Here is a 26,936-nt window from a genome sequence, read left to right on the forward strand (position 1 = left end):
AATGAGATACCACCTCACACCTGTTCGATTAGCTGTTATTAGCAAGTCAGGTAATAGCAAATGTTGGAGAGGCTGTGGAGAAAAAGGAACCCTCATACACTGTTGGTGGGAATGTAAAGTAGTACAACCATTATGGAAGAAAGTATGGTGGTTCCTCAAAAAACTGAAAATTAAACTACCTTATGACCCAGCAATCCCTCTACTGGGTATATATCCCCAAAACTCAGAAACATTGATACGTAAAGACACATGCAGCCCCATGTTTATTGCAGCATTGTTCACAGTGGCCAGGACATGGAAACAACCAAAAAGCCCATCAATAGATGACTGGATAAAGAAGATGTGGCACATATACACTATGGAATACTACTCAGCCATAAGAAATGATGACATCGGAACATTTACAGCAAAATGGTGGGATCTTGATAACATGATACGAAGCGAAATAAGTAAATCAGAAAAAAACAGGAACTGTATTATTCCATACGTAGGTGGGACATAATAGTGAAACTAAGAGACATTGATAAGAGTGTGGTGGTTACGGGGGGGAGGGGGGAATGGGAGAGGGATAGGGGGTGGGAGGGGCACAAAGGAAACAAGATAGAAGGTGACAGAGGACAATCTGACTTTGGGTGGTGGGTATGCAACATAATTGAACGACAAGATAACCTGGACTTGTTATCTTTGAATATATGTATCCTGATTTATTGATGTCACCCCATTAAAAAAATAAAATTATAAAAAAAAAAAAAAAAAAAAATTTGTATGCTAAGTAGATTCCTGTTTTCAGAGCTGGAAGCTAACAATTTTAGTATCTCTTTAAGAAAAAGAATAAAAAAAAAAAAAAAAAAAAGAAAGTCTGGGCCCCTCGATCCCATTATTTGTATTAATGAACTTACTCCATTATTTGTATTAATTAACTTACTATCTGTGCTACCATACTAGTATTTGATGCTTATTATAAAGCAGACATGCAAATAGAAAGGTCATGGACTCATCATAAGTATAAAAATAATGTTTTCAGCCAGTATCCACAAGGTATCGCCTTGTCACTTTGCTTTGAGACCCCTGTTCGAATGCATGACAGTACAACTACATTTCATTTTTTTTTTTTTTCTGAAGCTGGAAACGGGGAGAGACAGTCAGACAGACTCCCGCATGTACCGGGATCCACCCGGCATGCCCACCAGGGGCGACGCTCTGCCCACCAGGGGGCGATGCTCTGCCCCTCCAGGACGTCGCTCTGCCGCGACCAGAGCCACTCTAGCGCCTGGGGCAGAGGCCAAGGAGCCATCCCCAGCGCCCGGGCCATCTTTGCTCCAATGGAGCCTTGGCTGCGGGAGTGGAAGAGAGAGACAGAGAGGAAGGAGGGGGTGGGGGTGGAGAAGCAAATGGGCGCTTCTCCTATGTGCCCTGGCCGGGAATCGAACCCGGGTCCCCCGCACGCCAGGCCGACGCTCTACCGCTGAGCCAACTGGCCAGGGCCAACTACATTTCATTTTATTTTATGATAAGTGAAAACTTGACTACAGGTTGCTAGATATCTGCCTCTTAGGAAATTTTTAAGATTTGGGAGAAAGGGGTAATTGACGGTATAGAGTGGGAGAGGGGGAAGGAAAGAAAAGGGGGATAATGAGAAAAAGAGATAAGATTAATAAAATTTTAAAAGGAAAAGAAAAAATAAAGGGAAGGAAAGAAAGAAGGAAAAAGAGAAAAGAAGTAAAAGAAAGAAAGAAAGAAAAGAAGTAAAAAGGAAGAAAGGAAGGAAGGGAAGGAAGGAGGGAGGGAGGGAGGGAAAGTAAAGGAAGCTGGAAGGAAAAGAGAGAGAGAGAGGGAGAGAGAGAGAAATAAGTAAAAGAAAATGTCCTCACGATGCCACTGGATAGAGGCAACAAAGATGCTCTCTGTCCCACCTTTGCCCGGACCTCACAGTGCTGGAAGAATGTTCTGTCACAGTCTGTAGGCTGGACCTTGGCCTCTTTGCACATACTCCGAGTCAGTGGCTAATGAAGTGGATATTGTTTTCTGGTCCACGTCTCTTCCCCAATGGCTGGTTCCCCTCTGTGGCCCCCACTTAGCAGTGGTGTCAGGAGCAATGCAGAGGCTGACATTTTCCCATCACTGTCCCACACACCTCATTAACTTCTCCTTGCAGCGAGAGGTGTCCATTGTGAATTAGAAAAGCCGAGGGGTTCTTCAGAGAGCAGAGAAATGCAGTTTCCAGAAGTTTCTAACCTAGGAGTTCTCTCCTGCGACATGGGAGATGACCTTCTGGACTATGCAGCCATCAGAAGAAAGTCACATTTGAAGTTCTCAGAGAACCCCAAACACTTTTTTCTTTTTAGAGACTTGCTTTGAAAACAAAGGAATGAGACAAGGTGCTCAGGGTAGAAATAATCAAAGAATACAAAAATACTATACCAAATGACACAAAATGAAAATTCAGCAATGTTTATTAAATGAAATGTCCTTATTTCAAATCTAGCCCTGGGCCAGGATGTGTACAATACTTGTTAAATAAATGAATAAATGAACAGTAAATTTTCACTATAATCATATGACAATATAAGGTGGTTAGTTTCTTCATGTAACTGAGGAAACTGAGGCTCAAGAAGTGGGGCCCTAGCCGGTTGGCTCAGTGGTAGAGTGTTGGCCTGGCGTGCAGGAATCCCAGGTTCGATTCCCGGCCAGGGCACACAGGAGAAGTGCCCATCTGCTTCTCCACCCCTCCCCCTCTCCTTCCTCTCTGTCTCTCTCTTCCCCTCCTGCAGCCAAGGCTTCATTGGAGCAAAGTTGGCCCGGGTGCTGAGGATGGCTCCATGGCCTCTGCCTCAGGCGCTAGAATGGCTCTGGTTGCAACAGAGCAACGCGCCAGATGGGCAGAGCATTGCCCCCTGGTGGGCATGCCGGGTGGATCCCGGTCGGGCACATGCGGGAGTCTGACTACCTCCCCGTTTCCAACTTCAAAAAAATACAAAAAAAAAAAAAAAAGAGTTAAGTGTTGCCTGACCAGGTGGTGGTGCAGTGGATAAAGCATCAGACTGGGATGCAGAGGACCCATGTTCAAAACCCCGAGATCACTGGCTTGAGTGTGGGCTCACTAGCTTGAGTGTGGGGTCACTGGCTTGAGTATGGGATCATAGACATGATCTCCTGGTCGCTGGCTTGAGCAAGCAGTCACCCATTCTGCTGTAGCCCTCCCACCCCCGGTCAAGGCCCATATGATAAAGAAATCAATGAACAACTAAAGTGCTGCAACAAAAGAATTGATGCTGCTCATCTCTCTCCCTTCCTGTTTGTCTGTCCTTCTCTCTGACTCTCTCTCTTTGTCACATACACACACTCAAAAAAAAGAAGTTAGGTGTCCAAGGCCATGCAGTGAATAAGCAGGTGGCAAAGTTCTGTGCTCCACTGTCACTGCTTCCATGGAACCCATTTGCTACCTTTGGGAGAACCTGTCACTTGCCTAAGTGCTCTGGTGAAGTCATTCCTTTAACTCATGCATATCGTATACCTACAAGAAGACAGACATGGTGTGGGGCATAGGGTGGGGTGGAGGATAAAGCTGCAAAACTCACCCCTACCCTTGGAAATCACACAGCCCGACAAGGGCTCCCGGAGCCCATGACAGCTACGCTGAGCCGTAAGCCCACTGTTTTCACTACTGTCTTCCATGTCTCATTAGTAAATATTTTTCTAATCTACTGAGCATTCACTTTAAAAAAATACATTATTATTATATATATATTATTGACTGAGTTTAGAGAGAGAGGAAGGAGGAGAGAAAGACAGACAGGCAGAAACATAGATCTGTTCCTGTCTGTGACCTGACCAAGGATTGAACCGGCAATCTCTGTGCTTCAGGACAACGCTTTAACCAACTGAGCTTTCCAGCCAGGGCAAAAGACTTATTTTTAAATTACAAAACTAATAAACATCACTCAATGATCCATCGGTTCCACTTCTGGGTATATACCCCAAAGAATTGAAAGCAGGGTCTCAAAGTGATATTTATACCCCCATATTCATAGCAGCATTATTCACAACAGCCAAAAGGTGGAAGCAACCCAAGTTTTCATCAGTGGATGAGTGGATAAGCAAAACTGTGTTATATGCACACAATGGACTATTATTCAGCCTTAAGAAGGGAGGAGATTCTACTACATGCTATAATATGGATGAAACCTGAGGACACTAAGCTAAGTGAATGAAGTAACCAGTCACCCAAAAACAAATACTATGATTCCATTTCTATATATATTTATAAATAAGTAGTAATCAGGGATGATGAATGATGATGGGTAGGTAGTCAGGCTAGGTGACGGCTCTGGGATTTCTTTTTTCTTTTTTTTTTTTTTTCATTTTTCTGAAGCTGGAAACAGGGAGAGACAGTCAGACAGACTCCCGCATGTGCCCGACCAGGATCCACCCGGCACGCCCACCAGGGGCGATGCTCTGCCCACCAGGGGGCGATGCTCTGCCCATCCTGGGCGTCGCCATGTTGCGACCAGAGCCACTCTAGCGCCTGGGGCAGAGGCCACAGAGCCATCCCCAGCGCCCGGGCCATCCTTGCTCCAATGGAGCCTTGGCTGCGGGAGGGGAAGAGAGAGACAGAGAGGGAAAGCGCGGCGGAGGGGTGGAGAAGCAAATGGGCGCTTCTCCTATGTGCCCTGGCCGGGAATCGAACCCGGGTCCTCCGCACGCTAGGCCGACGCTCTACCGCTGAGCCAACCGGCCAGGGCCGGCTCTGGGATTTCTAACCTGTGGTTACCCACTGTGGCTTTTTGGCCTAAACTTTACTATCATTACCGATAGTAGATAAAGTTTCATATAACTTTCTCTCCATCTCCTTGTCCAAAGCTTCTTTAGTGCTACTGCCAAATTTGCTAACATAAAATAGTACTCTTTTTCCTTCATTAAAACTTATTATACCATTTCATAATTCCAAAGCCAATTTTTCCCCATTTATTCTAATTCTAAAGTCTTTCCCTTATACTGATCTGATAAAGGGGTTATTTAAATGTTGACCATGCAACTCAAGACAACACAAGAGGCATAGGGTTTTTTGAAGTCTAAAAGTTACTTTTTAAAACAGCATTTGCTACCACCAGGAATTTCTTCTGTACCATGGAAAAACTGTTAAAACACACACACACACACACACCCTCATCCAACTTTCAATGAATAGCATCAATAACACTTGTGACTTTAACCACAATAAACTGTGTCACCTTTTAGGTAGTCTTTGAGGTTTACTTTCTGAAGGCTGTTTGTTTGTTTTATAAAGATTTATTCTGCCAAACAGCAAAAATCCAACATAAAGTACTTGGTAAGTAATTATTATTATATGCTTTAACTTGCTGTAACTCTGCTTTATAATTTTTTTTAATGGGGTGACATTGATAAATCAGGGTACATATGTTCAGAGAGAACATCTCCAGGTTATTTTGACATTCCCATCACCCAAAGTTCAATTGTCTTCCGTCATCTTCTAACTGGTTTTCTTTGTGCCCCTCCCCTCCCCCAACCCCCTCCCTCTCCTCCCCCCCACCCCGTAACCACCACACTCTTGTCCATGTCTCTGAGTCTCATTTTTATGTCCCACTTATGTATGGAATCATATAGTTCTTAATTTTTTCTTATTTACTTATTTTGCTCAGTATAATGTTATCAAGGTCCATCCATGTTGTTGTAAATAATCCGATGTCATCATTTCTTATGGCTGAGTAGTATTCCATAGTATATATGTACCAAAGCTTTTTAATCCACTCGTCCTCTGACGGACACTTGGGCTGTTTCCAGATCTTCGCTATTGTGAACAATGCTGCCACAAACATGCGGGTGCATTTCTCCTTTTCGAGCCGTTCTATGGTGTCGTTGGGGTATATTCCTAAAAGTGGGATAGCTGGGTCAAAAGGCAGTTCGATTTTCAGTTTTTTGAGGAATCTCTATACTGTTTTCCACAGTGGCTGCACTAGTCTGCATTCCCACCAGCAGTGCAGGAGGGTTCCCTTTTCTCCACATCCTGGCCAGCACTTATTCTGTGTTGTTTTGTTGATGAGAGCCATTCTGACTGGTGTGAGGCGATATCTCATTGTGGCTTTAATTTGCATTTCTCTAATGATTAGTGATGCTGAGCATTTTTTTATATGCCTATTGGCCATCTGCACGTCCTCTTTGGAGAAGTGTCTATTCATTTCTTTTGCCCATTTTTTTATTGGATTGTTTACCTTCCTAGTGTTGAGTTTTATAAGTTCTTTATAAATTTTGGTTATTAACCCCTTATCAGACGTATTGTCAAGTATGTTCTCCCACTGTGTAGTTTGTCTTTTTATTCTGTTCTTATTGTCTTTAGCTGTACAAAAGCTCTTTTGTTTGATATAGTCCCATTTGTTTATCCTGTCTTTTATTTCACTTGCCCGTGGAGATAAATCAGCAAATATATTGCTCGAAGAGATGTCGGAGAGCTTACTGCCTATGTTTTCTTCTAAGATGCTTATGGTTTTACAGCTTACATTTAAGTCTTTTATCCATTTTGAGTTTATTTTTGTGAATGATATAAGTTGGTGGTCTAGTTTCCTTTTTTTGCAGGTAGCTGTCCAATTTTCCCAACACCATTTGTTGAAGAGGCTGTCTTTACTCCATTGTATGCTCTTACTTCTTTTGTCAAATATCAGTTGTCCATAAAAGTGTGGGTTTATTTCTGGGTTCTCTGTTCTGTTCCATTGATCTATATGCCTGTTCTTATGCCAGTACCAGGCTCTTTTGAGTACAATGGCCTTGTAGTATATAACTTGATATCTGGAAGTGTGATACCTCCCACTTTATTCTTCCTTTTCAAGATTGCTGAGGCAATTCGTGTTCTCTTTTGGTTCCATATAAATTTTTGGAATAAGTGTTCTATATCTTTGAAGTAACTCATTGGTATTTTAATCGGTATTGCATTGAATTTATAAATTGCTTTGGGTAATATAGACATTTTAATGATGTTTATTCTTCCTAACCATGAGCATGGTATATTGTCGGGAGCCGATCCACTAATGCTGGCTAACTAGGTCACAGCAGAAGAAGATCCACAACTGCTGGTTGACAAAGTCACAGCAAAAGAAGATAGAGTCACCGCAGTAAAGACCAACAGCTGCGGGTTGACAAAGTCACCGCAAGGAAAGGCACAACGATACCTCCCCTTTTAATTTTTTGAATTAATCTGGCCTTATATCCCCCCTTTTTCTGGGTGTGTGCTATTATTTGTGGCACAGGAATAATAGTACCGTGCTTTCCCTGTAGATTTGTAGTAATTTCTTTGGAAATGAGACAGAAGGTGTAAATTCCACAGAAAAGCCTGTAAGCCCCTTGATCTGGGCTCGTAAACATAAGAGGCTGGCTATGATATCCCTCGTAAAGGGTTAAGTTTGTAGAAGAATTTCTTCTTACTAATCATGTTAGAAAGAATAGATTGTGACTTGTGAATGGGTAGAAGGCAGTGGCTGTGCGCAAAGCACCTTTTGGCCTTCATTTAATTCATCATTTTTCCTCCCTAGCCTTTTCATGTGATAGAGTAGAGAAGCTTTCCTTTCTTTTTGCTTATTTAATCTGCAGATAGTGGAACACTCTAAGAAGAATATAGTTAGAATTTACTAGTGTGTGAATATAGTAAATAAATAAAGTTTAACTAGACATTAGAATCTTAGGTAAAGTGTAGTGGAGTGGCCTGTTGCGTGGCCTTGGATAGGAGTGCAGCTGGCTAGTAAGAATGTTTTGTTAAGAGACTTGTTTATGACTAAAGGCAGTTACTGGGCTTTCTCAGTGAGACATTCTCATGAAATTTATATACCTTCCCAAGGTTTTTCTTTCAGATAATAAAGAGGAATATGGAAGAATCCATAGAAGCAATAGCAATTAATGCCTTCTGATATTATGTTGCTACTAAGCTATCTTGCAGGTGCACTCTATATATCTTTAAGCAAAAGTTACTCTTGATGTTATGACAATTTCTTAATAAGCAAGCCTTTTGAAATCTTGTGAGAAAAGTTAGGACACTGCATAAACTCAAGGCCATTTGCCTGAGCAAGCGGTGGTCCTTTGCTACTCCCTAATGATTTTGTCTGTTAATCTCTCTCTGCCCCTTGACTCACAACAACAGTAAAGTTGAGTTATTAGTTAGTACTAATCCTTTAAAAGCTTTCACCAATGTTATCGCTATTCAAGTTATTTTTTAATTGTACTTTGAATGATTTGCCACCTGATTTGTAGTTTATAGATATAAATTAACTGTTATCTGGAAACATGTAAACATAGTGAAACAGAAGCAATGATTAATACCATGTAATTGTAACTTGGTGTGTGTGTATAAAAAAGGAGCTGTACTAGCATTTGGTAGAGATGCCTGGCAGTAAATGCTAACCAGAGAATAAAGAGAAAGAAAAGAATTCGGCTCTCTCACTCGATTTCGCCGACGCCGTCTCCTCCTGTGGGACCCCTGGATCCCCCCCGGGGCTGGACCCCGGCAGTATATGCTTCCATTTGTTTGTATCTTCCCTGATTTCTTTTATCAATATTTTATAATTTTCTGAGTACAAGTCTTTAATCTCCCTGGTTAAATTTATTCCTAGGTACTTTATTTTTTTGGTTGTAATGGTGAAGGGGATTGCTTCCTTAATTTCTCTTTCTGCTGAAGGCTGTTTTGAGGAGCCCAGTTTTGGGTTTTCTTTCTCTGATCACTGCTGACTAACTAAGGACTTTGGGCTGTTTACACAGGAGGGCTTTAGATATTGTTATTTGTGTGGCATTGTATCAAGGCCTCCAAATATTTGCCAGGTTTGGTGGGAAACGTCTAGACCAATGCAAACACTGCAGGCCCAGGAGAAGTCCAAGAGGCTCAAAGAGGCACTCAAGACCCCCTGCTCTGTCCTATCATCACTACTAGGAAACGCTCTGAATCTTGGTCAGGCTGAATGAGTCTATTGAAGATATTCATGTGGGTCTAAGTCAGTGAAACGATCCTGAATCCACCACACCAGTTTTATTTCTTCTACAAATGTGAGAGGTACGGTGGAAAGCCATGGATCTAATAGAAACACCAAATACCTGCCTTACATCTGCTAGTCACTTGCTGGGTTACTCTGGCAAGTCACTGGCCCTCTCTGGTCTCTGGTTTCTTTAATTTAATTTTATTTATTATTTTTTTCATTTTTCCGAAGCTGGAAACAGGGAGGCAGTCAGACAGACTCCCGCATGTGCCTGACCAGGATCCACCCGGCATGCCCACCAGGGGGCGATGTTCTGCCCCTGTGGGGCATCGCTCTGTTGCATCCAGAGCCATTCTAGTGCCTGAGGCAGAGGCCACAGAGCCATCCCCAGCGCCCGGGCCATCTTTGCTCCAATGGAGCCTCGGCTGCGGGAGGGGAGGAGAGAGACAGAGAGAAAGGAGAGGGGGAGGAGTGGAGAAGCAGATGGGCGCTTCTCCTGTGTGCCCTGGCCGGGAATCGAACCCAGGACTCCTGCATGCCAGGCCAACGCTCTACCACTGAGCCAACTGGCCAGGGCGGTTTCTTTAGTTTTAAAAGAAGAGGATGATCTCTCTAGGATCCTTTTCTTTGATCCTATCTGTTAAGTACCTTTTGGGTATAGTCATTGGACTAGGCTAGCAGTGGAAGATAAAAAGAAAAATAAGATAAGGTCCTTCATCTCCAGGAAGTTTGAATGGATGTTTAACCTTTTTTTTGGTTTGTTATAATTTCTCAGCTTCTAGTAGTCTCTTGGAGGCTCATAATATCAGAGTACACACAGGGTGACCATAGACACGTAGTAAATTATTTATTGATATTACATTATGATGCATGATACAATAATATTGTCTATGTTTCCAGATTTCGTGGCCATCCTGAATTTTTGTACAGGTACAGAAGGCTCACATACAGATAAATATACCTATAATAAGTTACTTTTATGTATAATAATAGCCATAATACATCAAACACCTACTATGTACCAAGCTCTCTGATAGATGCTTTAAAAACTTTATCTCAGGAATCTTCATGACAATCTTGTAAGGTAGGCAGTGCTATCTCCATTTTACATACAAGAAAACAAAGACTTTAAAACGTTATGAAACTTATCCAACATTATATTTACAGTAAGAAGCTCTACATCCTGCTTGTGTTCCAGAGTCTGGTTGGTCTCCTTGCACTGTATCTCTGCCCCTGCGTATAACGTTTTGCATTTTACAAAGCACACATGCATATCCAGATTCTGAAGAGGAGTAGATTGAAGCCCATGAAATCCCTTGACTAGAGAGTAGCAAATGTGGGACTTGAAACCAGGTGTTCTGACTCAAAAAACTAGGGCTTTCCCCACCTAGCAACATGGCTTGTGCAGCTTGACCTGGCTGACTTGGTTTTGTAAGATTCTTTTTGAAACCTCACTTTCCACCTCAAGTGAGGCAAGCACTCCACAAGTATCCCTCCTTTCCTATTGTGTAGACACAGCTTCCTATTTCCATCTTCAAATCTGCTTTTCGCCCTGGCCGGTTGGCTCAGCGGTAGAGCGTCGGCCTGGCGTGTGGGGGACCCAGGTTCGATTCCCGGCCAGGGCACACAGGAGAAGCGCCCATTTGCTTCTCCACCCCTCCGCCGCACTTTCCTCTCTGTCTCTCTCTTCCCCTCCCGCAGCCAAGGCTCCATTGGAGCAAAGATGGCCCGGGCGCTGGGGATGGCTCTGTGGCCTCTGCCTCAGGCGCTAGAGTGGCTCTGGTCGCAACACGGCGACGCCCAGGATGGGCAGAGCATCGTCCCCTGGTGGGCAGAGCGTCGCCCCTGGTGGGCGTGCTGGGTGGATCCCGGTCGGGTGCATGCGGGAGTCTGTCTGACTGTCTCTCCCCGTTTCCAGCTTCAGAAAAATGAAAAAAAAAAAAAAAAATCTGCTTTTCCCGCAATCTCTCCCAATTCCATAAATGACGATTCCATCTTTTTACCTGTTCATACCCCCAAACTAGAACTCATCCTTTTCTCAGATACCTGTATCTGATCCTTAGCAAATCCTGTTGCATCTTCCTTCCAAATAAACCCAGAAGCTGACCAATTGTTGGCACTTCAATCAATATTCTCTCAGCCACACCAGCCATCTTCCCTATTGTCTGATCTGGTTCTTCTGCTTCTGCCCTGCTCCATGGTTTATTCTCTACACTGCAGCTGAAGGGGTTTTGTTAAGTCAAAGGTCAGATTGTGTTCTTCTCTGCTGATAAATACTCTGACAGCATCCCATACTTTGAGTGCAAAGCAAAAGGTCTATGTAAAGTCCTTGTCTTCAGCCGCTGGTCCTCCTTGTTGCTTTGCACACATTCCTGCCTTAGGGCCTTTGCACTTGCTGTTTACCTGCCATGGAAAATCTTTCCCAGATATCTGCACAGCTCACTCTTCATCTCCCTCGAATCTCTACTAATTTGTCATCTTCTCAGTGAGGCTTTTCCTGCCTACCTTTATTAAAATCAGAGCCCATCCCCTACTCTATATTCTCTAGCCCCATACTTTGGCTTTTTTCTTCTTTTTCAAAGTGTTTATCACCTGTCAGGCTATGTATGTATTTTTTTTTTTGTATTTCTCTGAAGCTGGAAACGGGGAGAGACAGTCAGACAGACTCCCGCATGCGCCCAACCAGGATCCACCCAGCACGCCCACCAGGGGGCGATGCTCTGCCCACCAGGGGCCTCGCTCCATTGCGACCAGAGCCACTCTAGCGCCTGGGGCAAAGGCCAAGGAGCCATCTCCAGCGCCAGGGCCATCTTTGCTCCAATGGAGCCTTGGCTGCAGGAGGGGAAGAGAGAGACAGAGAGGAAGGATAGGGGGAGGGGTGGAGAAGCAGATGGGCGCTTCTCCTGTGTGCCCTGGCCGGGAATCGAACCCGGGACTTCCACACGCCAGGCCGACGCTCTACCACTGAGCCAACCGGCCAGGGCTATGTATGTATTGAACTAATAATTCTGTTATCTCTCTCTTCAACTAAATGTAAGCCCCCAGAAGGCAGAAATTCTTTTTTTTTTTTTTTTTTTTTTTTTTTTGTGGAGAATGGTCTGGTTCATTCACTGCTATAATGTTAGTATCTAGAACAATGCTTGACACTTAGTAGGTCTCAATACATGTTTTTTGAATGAACAAATGAATGAAACTTCCCTGACCCCTAACAAGTATTTGAATTTCAGTTCTAGGCCTCATCTTTTCATAACCTGCAGAGCAGATTATTTTTATTTCGGTCACATGGCCATTCTTCAGAGGTGTAGTTTATTTTTTAAAATTGACTTTAGAGAGAGAGAGAGGAAGGGGGAGAGAGAGGAAGAAAGAGAAACATCAACTTGTTGTTCCACTTATTTATGCATTCATTGGTTGATTCCTGTATATGCTCTGACCAGGGATCGAGCCGGCAACCTTCTCGTATCAGGACAATGGCCTAAGCAACTGAGCTACCTAGCCAGGACTGAGGTATGATTCATTTATCACTGCCTTCTCACCTGAGCTCAGTCAGCTCCTACGTAAGAACCTCTCCAAAGAGGCTTGATGATGTGCTGCAGTCGTGATGGTCGCTACTGACCTAATCCCACATTCTGTGAATTTAACGAGGGACATTTACTTAGGTGTTACCATAGACCAGTGTTCTCAAATTTTTTGAAGTTGGGGCACATTTAAAATCCTACAAATCATTATAGGCTCACTATATACAAGTTTCTGAGAAATATGTTATAATAAGTTAAATATTAAAGAAAAGAATATAAAGTCCAAGTGTGCTTTATGGTAATTAAATAAAATAAATACAAAATTAAATTTATTCTGACATTAAAAAACATTTTATGTTACATTTTTGGAGTTATACTTTTTAGAATTCATAAAAAAGAGGGGTTAAAAAATAATAAAATAACAAAAAAGTTATCTTTTTACATATATAGATACATTCTTAGTAAGATTTAGTAAATTCGGCAGGTCCTGGCATCAATATATTAAGTTTTTTCATTCTTGTGTTTATGAGAAACATGAACCTGATGTGTCCTAACGAATTCTTCAATGTTTGGGCATATATTTGAAAGGCAAACTCTCATTTCCCTGTCAATACATTGAAGAATTCCTCTCTTTTTACTCATAATTGTGTTGAGTGCGGAAAACCCCCACCGTACATATCTTAACTTCACACCAAACAAAGGATAGAAGAAACTTGCTTCCAGTCTTTCTGGGGAACATGGAGGGTCGTGTAAACAATCCAGCACCACAGCTTAAGAGCCTTTTGCAACCTAATCAGGCAAGTGAGATGGGGGGTTGGGCAGACTGTCAGCTTACAGCCAATTCCCCACACCTCTGTCCCCCAAAAACCTAGTCTCCAAAAACCCTGTTGGTTTTTTGGTCCCCAACAGGCACATATTTCTCTGGAATACCATAGGGTGCACCTGGAAATCTTCTAGGGCACACCAGTGCACCCTGGCACACACTTTGAGAACCACTGCCCTAGACTGTGCTATAAGACACTGCTTTCATGTACACTTTCATTTTTAGGAGTCCTCTAGCTGCTGAAGGTCAACCTTTCAGCTTATTGAATACTAATTATTCAAACATGTCTGCTCATATGGGAAATGTTTAGCCAGCAACAAAATGAGGGTGAATCAGGGCCCAGGAGAGAGTCCATATTTGATTGTGTGTGTGTGTGTGTGTGTGTGTGTGTGTGTGAGAGAGAGAGAGAGAGAGAGAGAGAGAGACAGAGAGACACAGAGAGAGGGACAGAGAGGGACAGACAGACCGGAAGAGAGAGAGATGAGAAGCATCAATTCTTCATTGCGGCACCTAAGTTGTTCATTGATTGCTTTCTCATCTGTGCCTTGACTGGGGGGCTACAGCAGAGTGAGTGACCCCTGGCTCAAGCCAGTGACCTTGGGGTCATGTTTATGATCCCACTCGAGCCGGCCACCCTGTACTCAAGATGGTGAGCCCTCACTCAAGCTGGCAACCTCAGGGTTTCAAACTTGAGTTCTCAACATCCCAGGCCGATATTCTATCCACTGCACCACCACCTCATCAAGCTGAACACAATTTTTATTCTTACATTAGAAATAAGTTCTCCTATCTAGCCAAATCAGAAATAAGATAACACTTTATTTCCATCTGAAGAATATGTCTATTAAATGAAATTCTAATGAATTAGAATTAATTAGGGGGAAGTTACAATTAATTAGTCTCCCCTGGATCTCCTACAGTATAGAAATTAATTAAATAACAAATTTAAAAAATACTTTTTACATTTTCAAAGCAGTATTTCTACTTTGTATTTTTTCAGTCAAGTATTTTCTATATCAATTGCTTCTTTACCTTTGTACCTGTGTTAGAAATGAACACCTCAACACTCACTTCTAAATACCTCTAATTCACTCATCACATGCGTACATGTATACGCCCGCGCGCGCGCGCGCACACACACACACATTTACCCCCTGTAATAGCCCCACTCCAGCCCACATTTCGGATTCATTCCTAAAGGCTCCACAAAATGTTCAGGATTAAACATCACTTGTCAAATTAGAGACCAACTACATAAACCACCCTCCACAACTAATTCTTGAATTTATCTTTTAATTTTTGATTTAATATTCTTTCCTTGTTCCACATCTGTATCCCTCATTCCTGCTCCCTAATACTAGTTTTAAAATAAGCTAACTGCATGTGAGCATTTAATTTAGGAGAGGCAGTCATTGCCCAATAGAAGATCTCACTCTTAAGAAGCCCTTCTGATGCAAAATACCAACACTTTTCACTCAGAAATATTGTGATTGCTTATATTTTATGATTGTTTCTCTTCAGTTTTTCTGGGGACTCCTTTACTACCCACATTGTCTAGTTTGCTCCCTTGCAATATATTTTACTCATTATTACATGAGCATCTATTTAGACCAATGATTTCTAACCAGCGAGCCACTAGAGGCACACTGTATGTCACAAGCATTTTAAAAATATGCAATACCTGACTATTCAGTCAGGAATACTGACCTCTTTTTCCTTATATTGTCAAAAAGGAAAAAAAAATGTCAAGAGTCAAGAGAACAGTAGCTATCCAGTGTGAATGAATAAAAATTATACCACACCTAATTTTTTTTTGGTCAGATCACTAAATTCAATCAGAATTTTAGTCAGGGGTTCCCAAACTTTTTACACAGGGGGCCAGTTCACCATCCCTCAGACCGTTGGAGGGCCGGACTATAAAAAAAACCATGAACAAATCCCTATGCACACTGCACATATCTTATTTTAAAGTAAAAAAAACAAAATGGGAACAAATACAATATTTAAAATAAAGAACAAGTAAATTTAAATCAACAAACTGACCACTATTTCAATGGGAACTATGGGCTTGCTTTTGGCTAATGAGATGGTCAATGTGCTCCTCTCACTGACCACCAATGACAGAGGTGCCCCTTTCGGAAGTGCGGTGGGGCCGGATAATGGCCTCAGTGGGCCGGATACGGCCCACAGGCCGTAGTTTGAGGACCCCTGATTTTAGTAATTAGTTTATGCATGCCATGAAATGAAAAAGATTGAAAATCATTGATTTAGACCAATGATTAACTACAAACAAAATGAGTTACACTTTAGTCTGCTGGCTTATTACTGACTGGTGTTTCAAATCTACAAGGGAGTGCATGTTAGGGTGAGCACTCTCTTCTTATTCTTCTGCTCTGATAATTCTTATTTGTAATCGTGCCTTATTTAAGGTAATTCTCTCTAGCCTTATTACATTTCACCTATATTCTGGGCTTTATGGTTAATGAGAAACTACAGTTTAGCTGATGGATTTAATCATCAGTTTGTTTACTTTTAATAGGCTTAGAACTGAAAAATTCATTCTTGGAAACAATACCTTCCATATTCTACCATGCCTTTACTATCCCTCTTCCTATTTTCACACCCAGCTCTTTTTTTTTTTATTTTTATTTTTTTATTTTGAAGTTATTTTAATTTAGAAATAGAAAACATCTTGGAAAAAACAATGAAAGAACACAAGACAGATAGGCGAACGCTTCCTCCGTGAGCTGCTCCAATCCTCACCGTGCGCCCATCCCCAAGATGGAAACCCGCCTCTAAACGGGCTTCAGCCACCGACAATGATGTTGTTAATAGGGATATGGATCAGTTTCACAAAAAAGCCAATGAACCCCATTATGGCAAATCCTATTGCTGTTGCCATGGCAATCTTCTGGAATTCTTTCCTGTCGGGCTTGGTGCACCTCTTAACCAGCCGGATTGAGTCCTTCACAAACTGCCGACTTGGCTCAACGAACTGCATGACCTGATCCATGATGCTGCCCGCAGAAAGCTCGGACGCCTGCGACACGTAATACAACAGCGAACCCACCGAGCCTCCCCGGAACCGGCTCTTTTTTTTTTTTTTTAATATCAGTCTTTTTAATTTTTTTAAAAATTTATTCATTTTAGAAAGGAGAGAGAGAGGGAAAGAGAGAGAGGAGAGAGAGAGAGAGAGAGAAGGGGGAGGAGCAGGAAGCATCAACTCCCATATGTGCCTTGACCAGGCAAGCCCAGAGTTTCAAACCAGCGACCTCAGCATTTCCAGGTCGACGCTTTATCCACTGCGCCACCACAGGTGGCATCTAAAATTTCTCTTAGGTTGTTGAACATGGTTGTACTCCCTTGGATCAAATTATTAATGCAGAAATAGGGTTACAATGACACCACTGCCCAAGTTGATCATTAAGATAAACACAGGACTTTGATCTCTTTTTATTTGCTAAGCACTGCTCTAAGTCCTTTGCATTCATTATCGCATTAAATCATTGCACCAACTAATAAAGCTCTACTTTATAAATGAGGAAACTGAGACATGATAAAGGCAAGTAACAGGCCTCCATGTCATACACCATAAATGAAACAATAGTCTGAAGTCTGAATTGAAAGACAGTTTGATTCCAGAGCTCATGTTCATTACCTCTACAATATCTTTGCTCACTAGACTATTGGTAACATTTATTAAGGATATATATCAGGCACTGAAGAAAAGGGGCACTGAAAAAGACAAGGTGGCTGTTTCTCCATTTATGCTTATTTCAGAACCAAGTAACTTTTTATTGAGTTCATTTGTCACCACCCACACCATTCTTTCTCACTTCTTTTACTGGTGTGTTGAGTTAACCAGACTGTATGCCTCCATGCCCCACCTCTCCTATTCATCCTCCAGCCTGCACTTCGGAGAGTTTTAGTAAGTATAATACACACACACACACACACACTCACATACATCCTTATGTTAGTGCCCTGACACTGTACAATAACTTCTCATTTCCATTTGTCTTTAGAATAAAATCAGATTTTCTTAACATGACTCATAAGATCTTCAATATAGATCCTGTCTTTCTCCTCAAAGTAATATATTAATATTCTTACTCTCTGGCTCTACTTTTGTCCACAGTTAACTTATTCAAATTCTGTGCTTCATGCTCTGCTGAATCCCGGGTCTTATCACATACTTTTCCCTTAGTCCACAGTGAGCTCCATTAGAGCAGAGACTAGGGATAGTTCTAAACCAATGCACCACAATGCCTGCCACATATTATATCATATATTTGTGCATATTTATTATCTGAGAGAATAAACACATAACAGGTAAATTCTTTCTCATTTCTCTGTTTATCCTTCAGGTTTCAGCTTATATGTCACTGCCTCCAGAAAACTTTATATCACTTGCCCTTGGAAGAATCACACATGCCAACAAGAACTTTGCATTAAAATAAAAATAAAGTGTTTTATTTCTGTTGTTTTTGGCTTTCTTTGTGTAGTTTTTACTCTGATACCTACAAATGAAATCGTCAACACTCATTCTCGGTGCCAATTTTTGAACATGGGAGAGTGGGGTGGGATGTATAGATACAGGCTGATGCATACCTTGTCCAGAAGAGGTGGACCCTCTCAGACCCAGAGGTCCAGTGTCACGTGGGTGTTTGCCCAGTATTGTCAAATCTTCAAGCTTTTTAAACCAGGCCAAAAATATAAAATTCTGTCTCTAATAATAATTTTTAAATGCTGACAATTTGATCAAATTTTATATAATAAAACCACTTCCCAAGTTTACAACTTGCATCTAAATTTTTCTAGATGCATAAAATATTCTTATACATTTAATCCCAGTTGTTCTCTTACATAGCTGTATCACCTAGAATATTTGCTAGTGTTAATATTTTTTTCTTTTTTCTGCCAGCTGATTGAAAGCTCTGTGGGGTCAGGCAATATACAGATGGATGCAGACATGGAAATAGAAATAGACGCAGACAGACTCATAATTCAGAGCTTTAGACTCAGTGCACAGTCAACAGCCTAGAAACAAAAGAGCCTTGGTATATGTCTTATAAATAAGTAACATGAAAAAAAAAGTGTTCTAGCACATCTATTCTAAATATATTATAAACTGAATATATAGAAATAGTAGGGGAATAATTAGTGATGGACAAAGGCTTGACTTGAGGTAGTGACATACAATGCAGTATATAGGTGCTGTGTTGTTGAATTGGACACTTGAAATCTGTATAATTTTGTTGAACACTGTCACCCAAATAAATTCTATGAATAAATAAATAAAAATAAAATTTGGGAAAATAAGTAAATAAAAAAATATGGGTAGAAGGGGTTAAAATTTAGTAATCCAAATTACTTTTATATGTCAATCCTATAAAAATATTTTTTTTCACACAAAATGCAATTGTTCTACTAATATTCATAATGGTCAATGTGTAATTACTATTCTTTTTAGGCTAAGCAGCCATAAGAGAATAGAAAAGCTATTTACCTCTCCTCTATTCTTAGCTGAATGAATCACTTTGACTCTTTTTTAAAATTTCAATTGTCCTAATTTTTGCTAGTGTTAATTTTTTACATTTATTTACAAACCTTGCTCAATATTACTAAAATATTGTGAAAATTGGGGAAAATTAAAAGGTGCGATAAAACATTTATTATGATTTAAAAATATATATATTTTCTAATTATTTAAATCACCTCTTCTACACACATAGAAGAGTCTACTCCAAACCAGTATTCCAGTTTCTTGGTTCTTATTGATCAAATAGAAGGTATATCATGAGCTGCTACTCTGAAGTAGGAAATTCAGTTTTATACTATTAAGTGTCATTATATCTCTACTGCTATTTAAGGACTCCTTATATTTTCAGCTCTGATCAGTGAAAGATTCCTCCCCAGCCAAAGATGTTGAGAATCTCTTTTTCTATCCTTGTAGAGAGCATATAATGGGAGAGAAAGAATATATTTAAAGAAACGCGTTCAGCTTAGAATAAAGAAAGATGTGAAATGAGTCAGCAAACAACAGTGGGCATTTTCAGTGTATAGAAAAAAGATGTCTACCTACTTCAATGTAGTCATTGGTCAGATTTTACTGGGCTCATTAGGGCTAATGATTTAGGATAATCTGAAAAAGTAATGTAATTCCTAATTTAAGGGTATGACTATCCCTGTACAGAATACAGTGGAGTCAAAAGTAGACTAGGATATCAAAATAGATGGCCAAGTCCACTTGAAAAAAAGAAGATACTTTATTATGGGCTAAAATAGAGATAACTGTCTGCTTAGCCACATTGCTTAATGATTCTATTCTTTGTCCTTATAGAAAAATGCAAACAAGTTATTTTTATTTATTCATTTTTTTTTCTTTTTATAGAGACAGAGAGTCAGAGAGAGGGATAGACAGGGACAGACAGACAGGAACGAAGAGATGAGAAGCATCAACCATTAGTTTTTTTGTTGTTGCGCATTGTGACACCTTAGTTGTTCGTTGATTGCTTTCTCATATGTGCCTTGACCGCGGGCCTTCAGCAGACTGAGTAACCCCTTGCTTGAGCCAGCGACCTTGGGTCCAATCTGGTGAGCTTTGCTCAAACCAGATGATCCCGCGCTCAGGCTGGCGACCTTGAGGTCTCGAACCTGGGTCCTCAGCATCCCAGTCCGATGCTTTATCCACTGCGCCAACGCCTGGTCAGGCCAAACAAGTTATTTTTATCACCTATTATCTATAATTATTTATATATAAAGTCTTAAATTATCTTTATATGACCAAATAATTTTAAACGTTTTCCACATCTACCTCTAAACTCTGAAGATACAGAATTCTAACCCCAAGTAGACCTTAACTCAGGGGTCCCTAAACTATGGCCCGCGGGCCGCATGCGGCCCCCTGAGGCCATTTATCCGGCCCCCACCGCACACCCGGAAGGGGCACCTCTTTCATTGGTGGTCAGTGAGAGGAGCATAGTTCCTATTGAAATACTGGTCAGTTTGTTGATTTAAACTTACTTGTTCTCTATTTTACATATTGTATTCGTTCCCATTTTGTTTTTTTACTTTAAAATAAGATATGTGTAGTGTGCATAGGGATTTATTCATAGTTTTTTTATAGTCCGGCCCTCCAACGGTCTGAGGGACAGTGAACTGGCCCCCTGTGTAAAAAGTTTGGGGACCCCTGCCTTAACTGATATTTAAAGTAAAAAGCCAGTCAGAAATGCAAAAATTATCTACTTTACAAAAATCTTGATTCAGGAATCTAATCTATATTTATTTCAGCTTTATTTTATTCATATAATTGTTGAATAAAATATTTAGTCTGCTTTTTAGTATCATTTGAGCATAACTGGACAATTGAGAACATCTGCAGTGCATATTTTCAAATCATCACAAAAATCTATACTACAAGCCCTTGAAATGTTTATACAGACATTCCCACTCTTAAAAATATTTCAAGAAGTTGAGCCTGTTCTGTTAAAATGAAATGCTAGTTCACAACTTATTCTCAAATAGCAAGAAGGAAAACCATTCAGTATAGGAAAGAAAAAAATGCTCAGTAAAATCATCCAGGGGATTTAACATAGACAGAGACTCCTGTAATTACTTTTATGATTTTTGGATTAAAAAAACCAGAGATATCTTTGCTATTAATACATCTGTTTCCAGCATAGTTTTACAAAGTTCAAGACTTCTGAATTACATTTTATTGGAAAGGCAATATGGTTTTCAGTGCAATAACTACTATTAATAATAATACTTTCTCTAGAGATTGACATAAACATAATAGCAAAAGTAATACAACGTATTTTAATACTTTTCCCCATTAGACTTACTTGCACTGACTATAATAAGCTGAAATGCAATAATTTGGGATTTATCCACCTATTTTTGCATTCTTCAAAGAAGCCACTTTCTTTGAATGCAATAATTGCTCATTTACTCATTTAGATAAGAATAGATCTCTTGCAATAATAGACCTCTATCTTGACATAACAGGGAATAAATTATCTCTAGGCAGCATTAAAAAGTCAAAAAAGGTTTTTAATTCTTTGTGTGTATTTCAAAATTGAACATATTAAATGATCTTTTAAGGTAGGCAAAATATAACTTTGTCAATATAATTTGGGACTATTTAAGTCAACAATTTTAATGTATGCCTTTATATTTAAAAAATAGTTGTATAGGGGAGATGTAGAGCCAATCAGTTTTACCTGGAAGTGTTTATTGATCCCAATGCAAAAATCTGATCCCTCAAGATCAATCATATGAATAGACTTGCCCCTTCCTACTACAGCACCCTTCCCTTCTGAAAAATTATTAGATATATGTGTAATATTATCTCTTTTGTTCTATAATATTCAATTATTCTAGTTTATACAAATTAACATAATAGAAGCATTTTAAACATTTTGAAGGCAATGGGAATATAATTAAAAATTAGTTAAATATATTACAAATAAAAATAATCTAATCATTTCACTCAGTGTCTGCAGTGTCATATGGTCATGCTTTAGTCTTCTGGATTTTTTTGGGGGGGGGTTTGTTTGTTTTTCTTATGAGTCCAACCTTATTTCAGTCTGAAAAAGTGAATTTACTTGCAGTTCCCAGAGAAAATAAAGGACACTATATAAAAACGGAATTTTTTCCTGCCACAAATCTTATACATTTTCTGAATCCCTACTATGTCTTCTAATTCCTAACCTTAATCCATTCATCTGGATTGTGAGTCTCAAATATTTTTGCCTTTTCAGGAATGGGATGTCCTTTATTGAATTACCAAATTCTTCTACCACTCCTTCTTAATTAAACCTTTTACATAAAGATTTAATACAATTGTAATACACAAGTCTCCTCATCTTCACAAGATACTTTGTATACAAAATCTCCTCCCTCCTACTAATCATTTCCCCCCCTTCCCTTTATACGTAGATCTTTGAAAACGTTGTCTTTGTTCTATTGTTTCTTAATCCCATTTAGCCTTAAACTTTGACTTTTAGTCACTGTTCCCAGAACACATAAAACTGTATTGCCAATTATCTTGGTGAAGAATGTAATAAACTCTTTATCTAAATTGTCACTCTGCATTCTTTGAGTATGTGGACCATACTCAAGCATTCTCATCCTTTTTATTTCATAAGAAATTTCCTTAATTTTGTCCAGAGGCATGTGTTCTGGTTTTGTTTACAGCCTCTACTTTTTTATTATTATACGTATACCTATTTATTTAAGAATCTTTCTCTCTCCCCAATATTCTCAAGTGAGCTCATTCAATCACATACTTCCAGTTGTCAGAAGATGACTGACATCACTATAGCTCTAATTTAGATTGCTCTCTTATTGCCTATCCTTATGTGTTGTTATCTTGACATTTTCACTTATATGTTCAACAAGTACATATAATTGGGTTGTTCATGTCTATTAAAATGTACTTGGTTTTGTGTCCATGTATTTCTTTTTTCAAAAAAGAAAGGCATGACTCACAATTTTGTCTTGTTTCTTAATGCAGAAAATTAGATACCTTCCATGATTCTCCTTTCTGTGCCTCCCTTATTAATCACACCCAACCAGTTTAAAAGTGCCATTAATTACATCTACACTGCCTCTTCAAACCATGTATTTTCCCACCAGCCTCCATTTTTCTAGATTTTGCCAGCTTCTCTCCCTCATCCAATGGAATTACTCTGTTTCCTAATTACACTTCTCTGTTTTCAAACTAACAGTCAGCAATACATTAAGTAAGGCAACCAGGGAAGCTGATTACTCTCCATTTCTTATTTAGCTGTTATTTAGCTTTCCTCCAGTCATTCACTTCGACAAATATTAATATTTACTGAATACCTACTATATGCCATTGTAATCAATGTGCTGATCGCATGGTGATGAAAAAAAATAAAGTAAATTACAGTGGATTTTCATGAAAGAACTTGTTGAAAGGAAAATATTAAAATTAAAGAATGAGTAGTTGTCAGCAAAAATATAAGGACAAAAGAGACAATTTAGGATACAGGTAAAGTAAATTTGAAGTTTCTTACATAAAAAATATCTTGTTATCCCACTCCTGACACCAAAAAAAAAATCTTGTTGCAGATTTTCTCAAAAAAGAGGGGAGAGGAGAGGAGAGGAAAAAAGGAGGGGAAGGAATTATTCCCTTTTTTTCCCCTCAAATTTTTATCTTATTTTATTTTTCTTTATTTAATGATTAATTTTTTAAAAAAATGTGCAATTTTTTTTATTTTTATTTTTTTATCCTTTTATTCCTTATAAAATCTCATTAATACTATCAAGAAAATCACCCTCAGATGCCATTAAAGAAGAGAAAATCGAATATCATGGATACAAAAGATAGAGAGGTAACACAGAGAGATGAGGAAAAATCTATGGAGAAAAAATTTAAGATATTGGAAACCTTGGAGTTAAACGACAGAGAATTTAAAATAGAAATTCTAAAAATACTCAGAGATATACAAGAAAACACAGAAAGGCAATTTAGGGAGCTCAGAAAACAACTCGATGAACACAAAGAGAATATCTCCAAGGAAATTGAAACTATAAAAACAAATCAAACAGAGATGAAAAACTCAATTCATGAGCTGAAAAATGAGGTAACAAGCTTAGCTAATAGAACAGGCCAGATAGAAGAGAGGATCAGCGAAATAGAAGACAAGCAACTTGAGGCTCAACAAAGAGAAGAAGAAAGAGATTCAAAAATTAAAAAAAATGAAATAGCCCTACAGGAATTATCTGACTCCATCAAAAAGAATAACATAAGAATAATAGGTATATCAGAGGGAGAAGAGAGAGAAAATGGAATGGAGTACATACTCAAACAAATAATAGATGAGAACTTCCCAAGCCTCTGGAAAGAACTAAAACCTCAAATTCTAGAAGCAAACAGAACTCCAAGTTTTCTTAACCCCAACAAACCTACTTCAAGGCACATCATAATAAAATTGGCACAAACCAACTGCAAAGAAAAAATTCTCAAGGCAGCCAGGGAAAAGAAGAATACAACATATAAAGGAAGGCCCATTAGATTATCATCAGATTTCTCAACAGAAACTCTACAAGCTAGAAGAGAGTGGACCCCAATATTTAAAGTCTTGAAAGAGAGGAACTTTCAGCCACGAATACTATACCCATCAAAGCTAACCTTCAAATATGAAGGAGAAATAAAAACATTCACAGATACAGAAAAGATGAGAGAATTTATCACCAGAAAACCCCCACTCCAGGAAATACTAAAGGGGGTTCTCCAATCAGATACAAAGAATAAAAAAACAACAACAACAAAGCCACAAGTAAAAGCTCCAAGAAGAACATAACAAAACCAACTTTAAACTGTGACAACAATAAGAAAGGGGGGGAGAGGATGAAGATTAACAGTAGCAAAGGGCGATGGAGGGCAAAAGTACTCACAAAATAGTGCACTACAATGAACAGGGTAGGAACCCTTTTCATTACTTAATGGTAACCACCATTGAAAAAACCACCACAGAAGCACATGATTTAAAAAAGATAGCAATAGAGGAAAGATGTATGGAACACAACCAAATAAAAACAAAAGATAGAAAAACGAAAGAGAAGAATCAAACAAGGCACAAAACTAACAGAAAGCAATCTATAAAATGGCAATGAGGAACTCACAAGTGTCAATAATTACACTAAATGTAAATGGATTAAACTCACCAACAAAAAGGCACAGAGTAGCCGAATGGATCAAAAAAGAAAATCCAACTGTATGCTGCCTACAAGAAACTCATCTAAGTAACAAGGATAAAAACAAATTCAAAGTGAAAGGCTGGAAAACAATACTCCAAGCAAATAACATCCAAAAAAAAGCAGGTGTAGCAATACTCATATCGGATAATGCTGACTACAAGACAGGAAAAGTACTCAGAGACAAAAATGGCCATTTCATAATGGCTAAGGGGACACTGAATCAAGAAGACATAACAATTCTTAATATATATGCACCAAACCAAGGAGCACCAAAATATATAAGACAGCTACTTATTGACCTTAAAACAAAAACTGACAAAAATACAATCATACTTGGAGACCTCAATACACCGCTGACGGCTCTAGATCGGTCATCCAAACAGAGAATCAACAAAGACATAGTGGCCTTAAACAAAACACTAGAGCACCTGGATATGATAGACATCTACAGGACATTTCATCCCAAAGTGACTGAGTATACATTTTTCTCCAGTGTACATGGATCATTCTCAAGAATTGACCATATGCTGGGCCACAAAAACAACATCAGCAAATTCAGAAAAATTGAAGTTGTACCAAGCATATTTTCTGATCATAAAGCCTTGAAACTAGAATTCAACAGCAAAAAAGAGGGAAAAAATCCCACAAAAATGTGGAAACTAAACAACATACTTTTAAAGAATGAATGGGTCAAAGAAGAAATAAGTGCAGAGATCAAAAGATATATACAGACAAATGAAAATGATAATACGACATATCAGAATCTATGGGATGCAGCAAAAGCAGTGATAAGAGGGAAGTTCATATCACTTCAGGCATATATGAACAAACAAGAGAGAGCCCAAGTGAACCACTTAACTTCACACCTTAAGGAACTAGAAAATGAAGAACAAAGACAACCCAAAACCAGGCGAAGAAAGGAGATAATAAAAATCAGAGCAGAAATAAATGAAATAGAGAACAGAAAAACTATAGAAAAAATTAATAAAACAAGGAGCTGGTTCTTTGAAAAAATCAACAAAATTGACAAACCCTTGGCAAGACTTACCAAGGAAAAAAGAGAAAGAACTCATATAAACAAAATCCAAAATGAAAGAGGAGAAATCACCACGGACACCGTAGATATACAAAGAATTATTGTAGAATACTATGAAAAACTTTATGCCACTAAATTCAACAACCTAGAAGAAATGGATAAATTCCTAGAACAATACAACCTTCCTAGACTGAGTCAAGAAGAAGCAGAAAGCCTAAACAGACCTATTAGTAGAGAAGAAATAGAAAAAACCATTAAAAACCTCCCCAAAAATAAAAGTCCAGGCCCTGACGGCTATACCAGCGAATTTTATCAAACATTCAAAGAAGACTTGGTTCCTATTCTACTCAAAGTCTTCCAAAAAATTGAAGAAGCAATACTTCCAAACACATTTTATGAGGCCAACATAACCCTCATACCAAAACCAGGCAAGGATGGCACAAAAAAAGAAAACTACAGACCAATATCTCTAATGAATACAGATGCTAAAATACTAAACAAAATACTAGCAAATCGAATACAACAACATATTAAAAAAATAATACATCATGATCAAGTGGGATTCATCCCAGAATCTCAAGGATGGTTCAACATACGTAAAACGGTTAACGTAATACACCATATCAACAAAACAAAGAACAAGAACCACATGATATTATCAATAGATGCAGAAAAGGCTTTTGATAAAATACAACACAATTTTATGTTTAAGACTCTCAACAAAATGGGTATAGAAGGAAAATATCTCAACATGATAAAGGCCATATATGATAAACCATCAGCTAACATCATACTAAATGGCACAAAACTGAAGGCTTTCCCCCTTAAATCAGGAACAAGACAGGGTTGTCCACTCTCTC

At 39.1% G+C, this 26,936-nt stretch overlaps 1 protein-coding gene across 1 annotated transcript; it reads right to left on the reverse strand.

The window, feature by feature from the left end:
• Positions 1–16,054: 16,054 nt before the first annotated feature.
• On the reverse strand, positions 16,055–16,390 carry LOC136323497 (protein transport protein Sec61 subunit gamma). The gene has a single exon (XM_066255341.1). The coding sequence runs from the start codon at positions 16,318–16,320 to the stop codon at positions 16,114–16,116; it is 207 nt and encodes a 68-aa protein (XP_066111438.1). The 5' UTR covers positions 16,321–16,390; the 3' UTR covers positions 16,055–16,113.
• Positions 16,391–26,936: the final 10,546 nt, after the last annotated feature.

Source organism: Saccopteryx bilineata, chromosome 2, assembly GCF_036850765.1.
Source record: "Saccopteryx bilineata isolate mSacBil1 chromosome 2, mSacBil1_pri_phased_curated, whole genome shotgun sequence".
Classification (NCBI taxonomy): Eukaryota; Metazoa; Chordata; class Mammalia; order Chiroptera; family Emballonuridae; genus Saccopteryx; species Saccopteryx bilineata.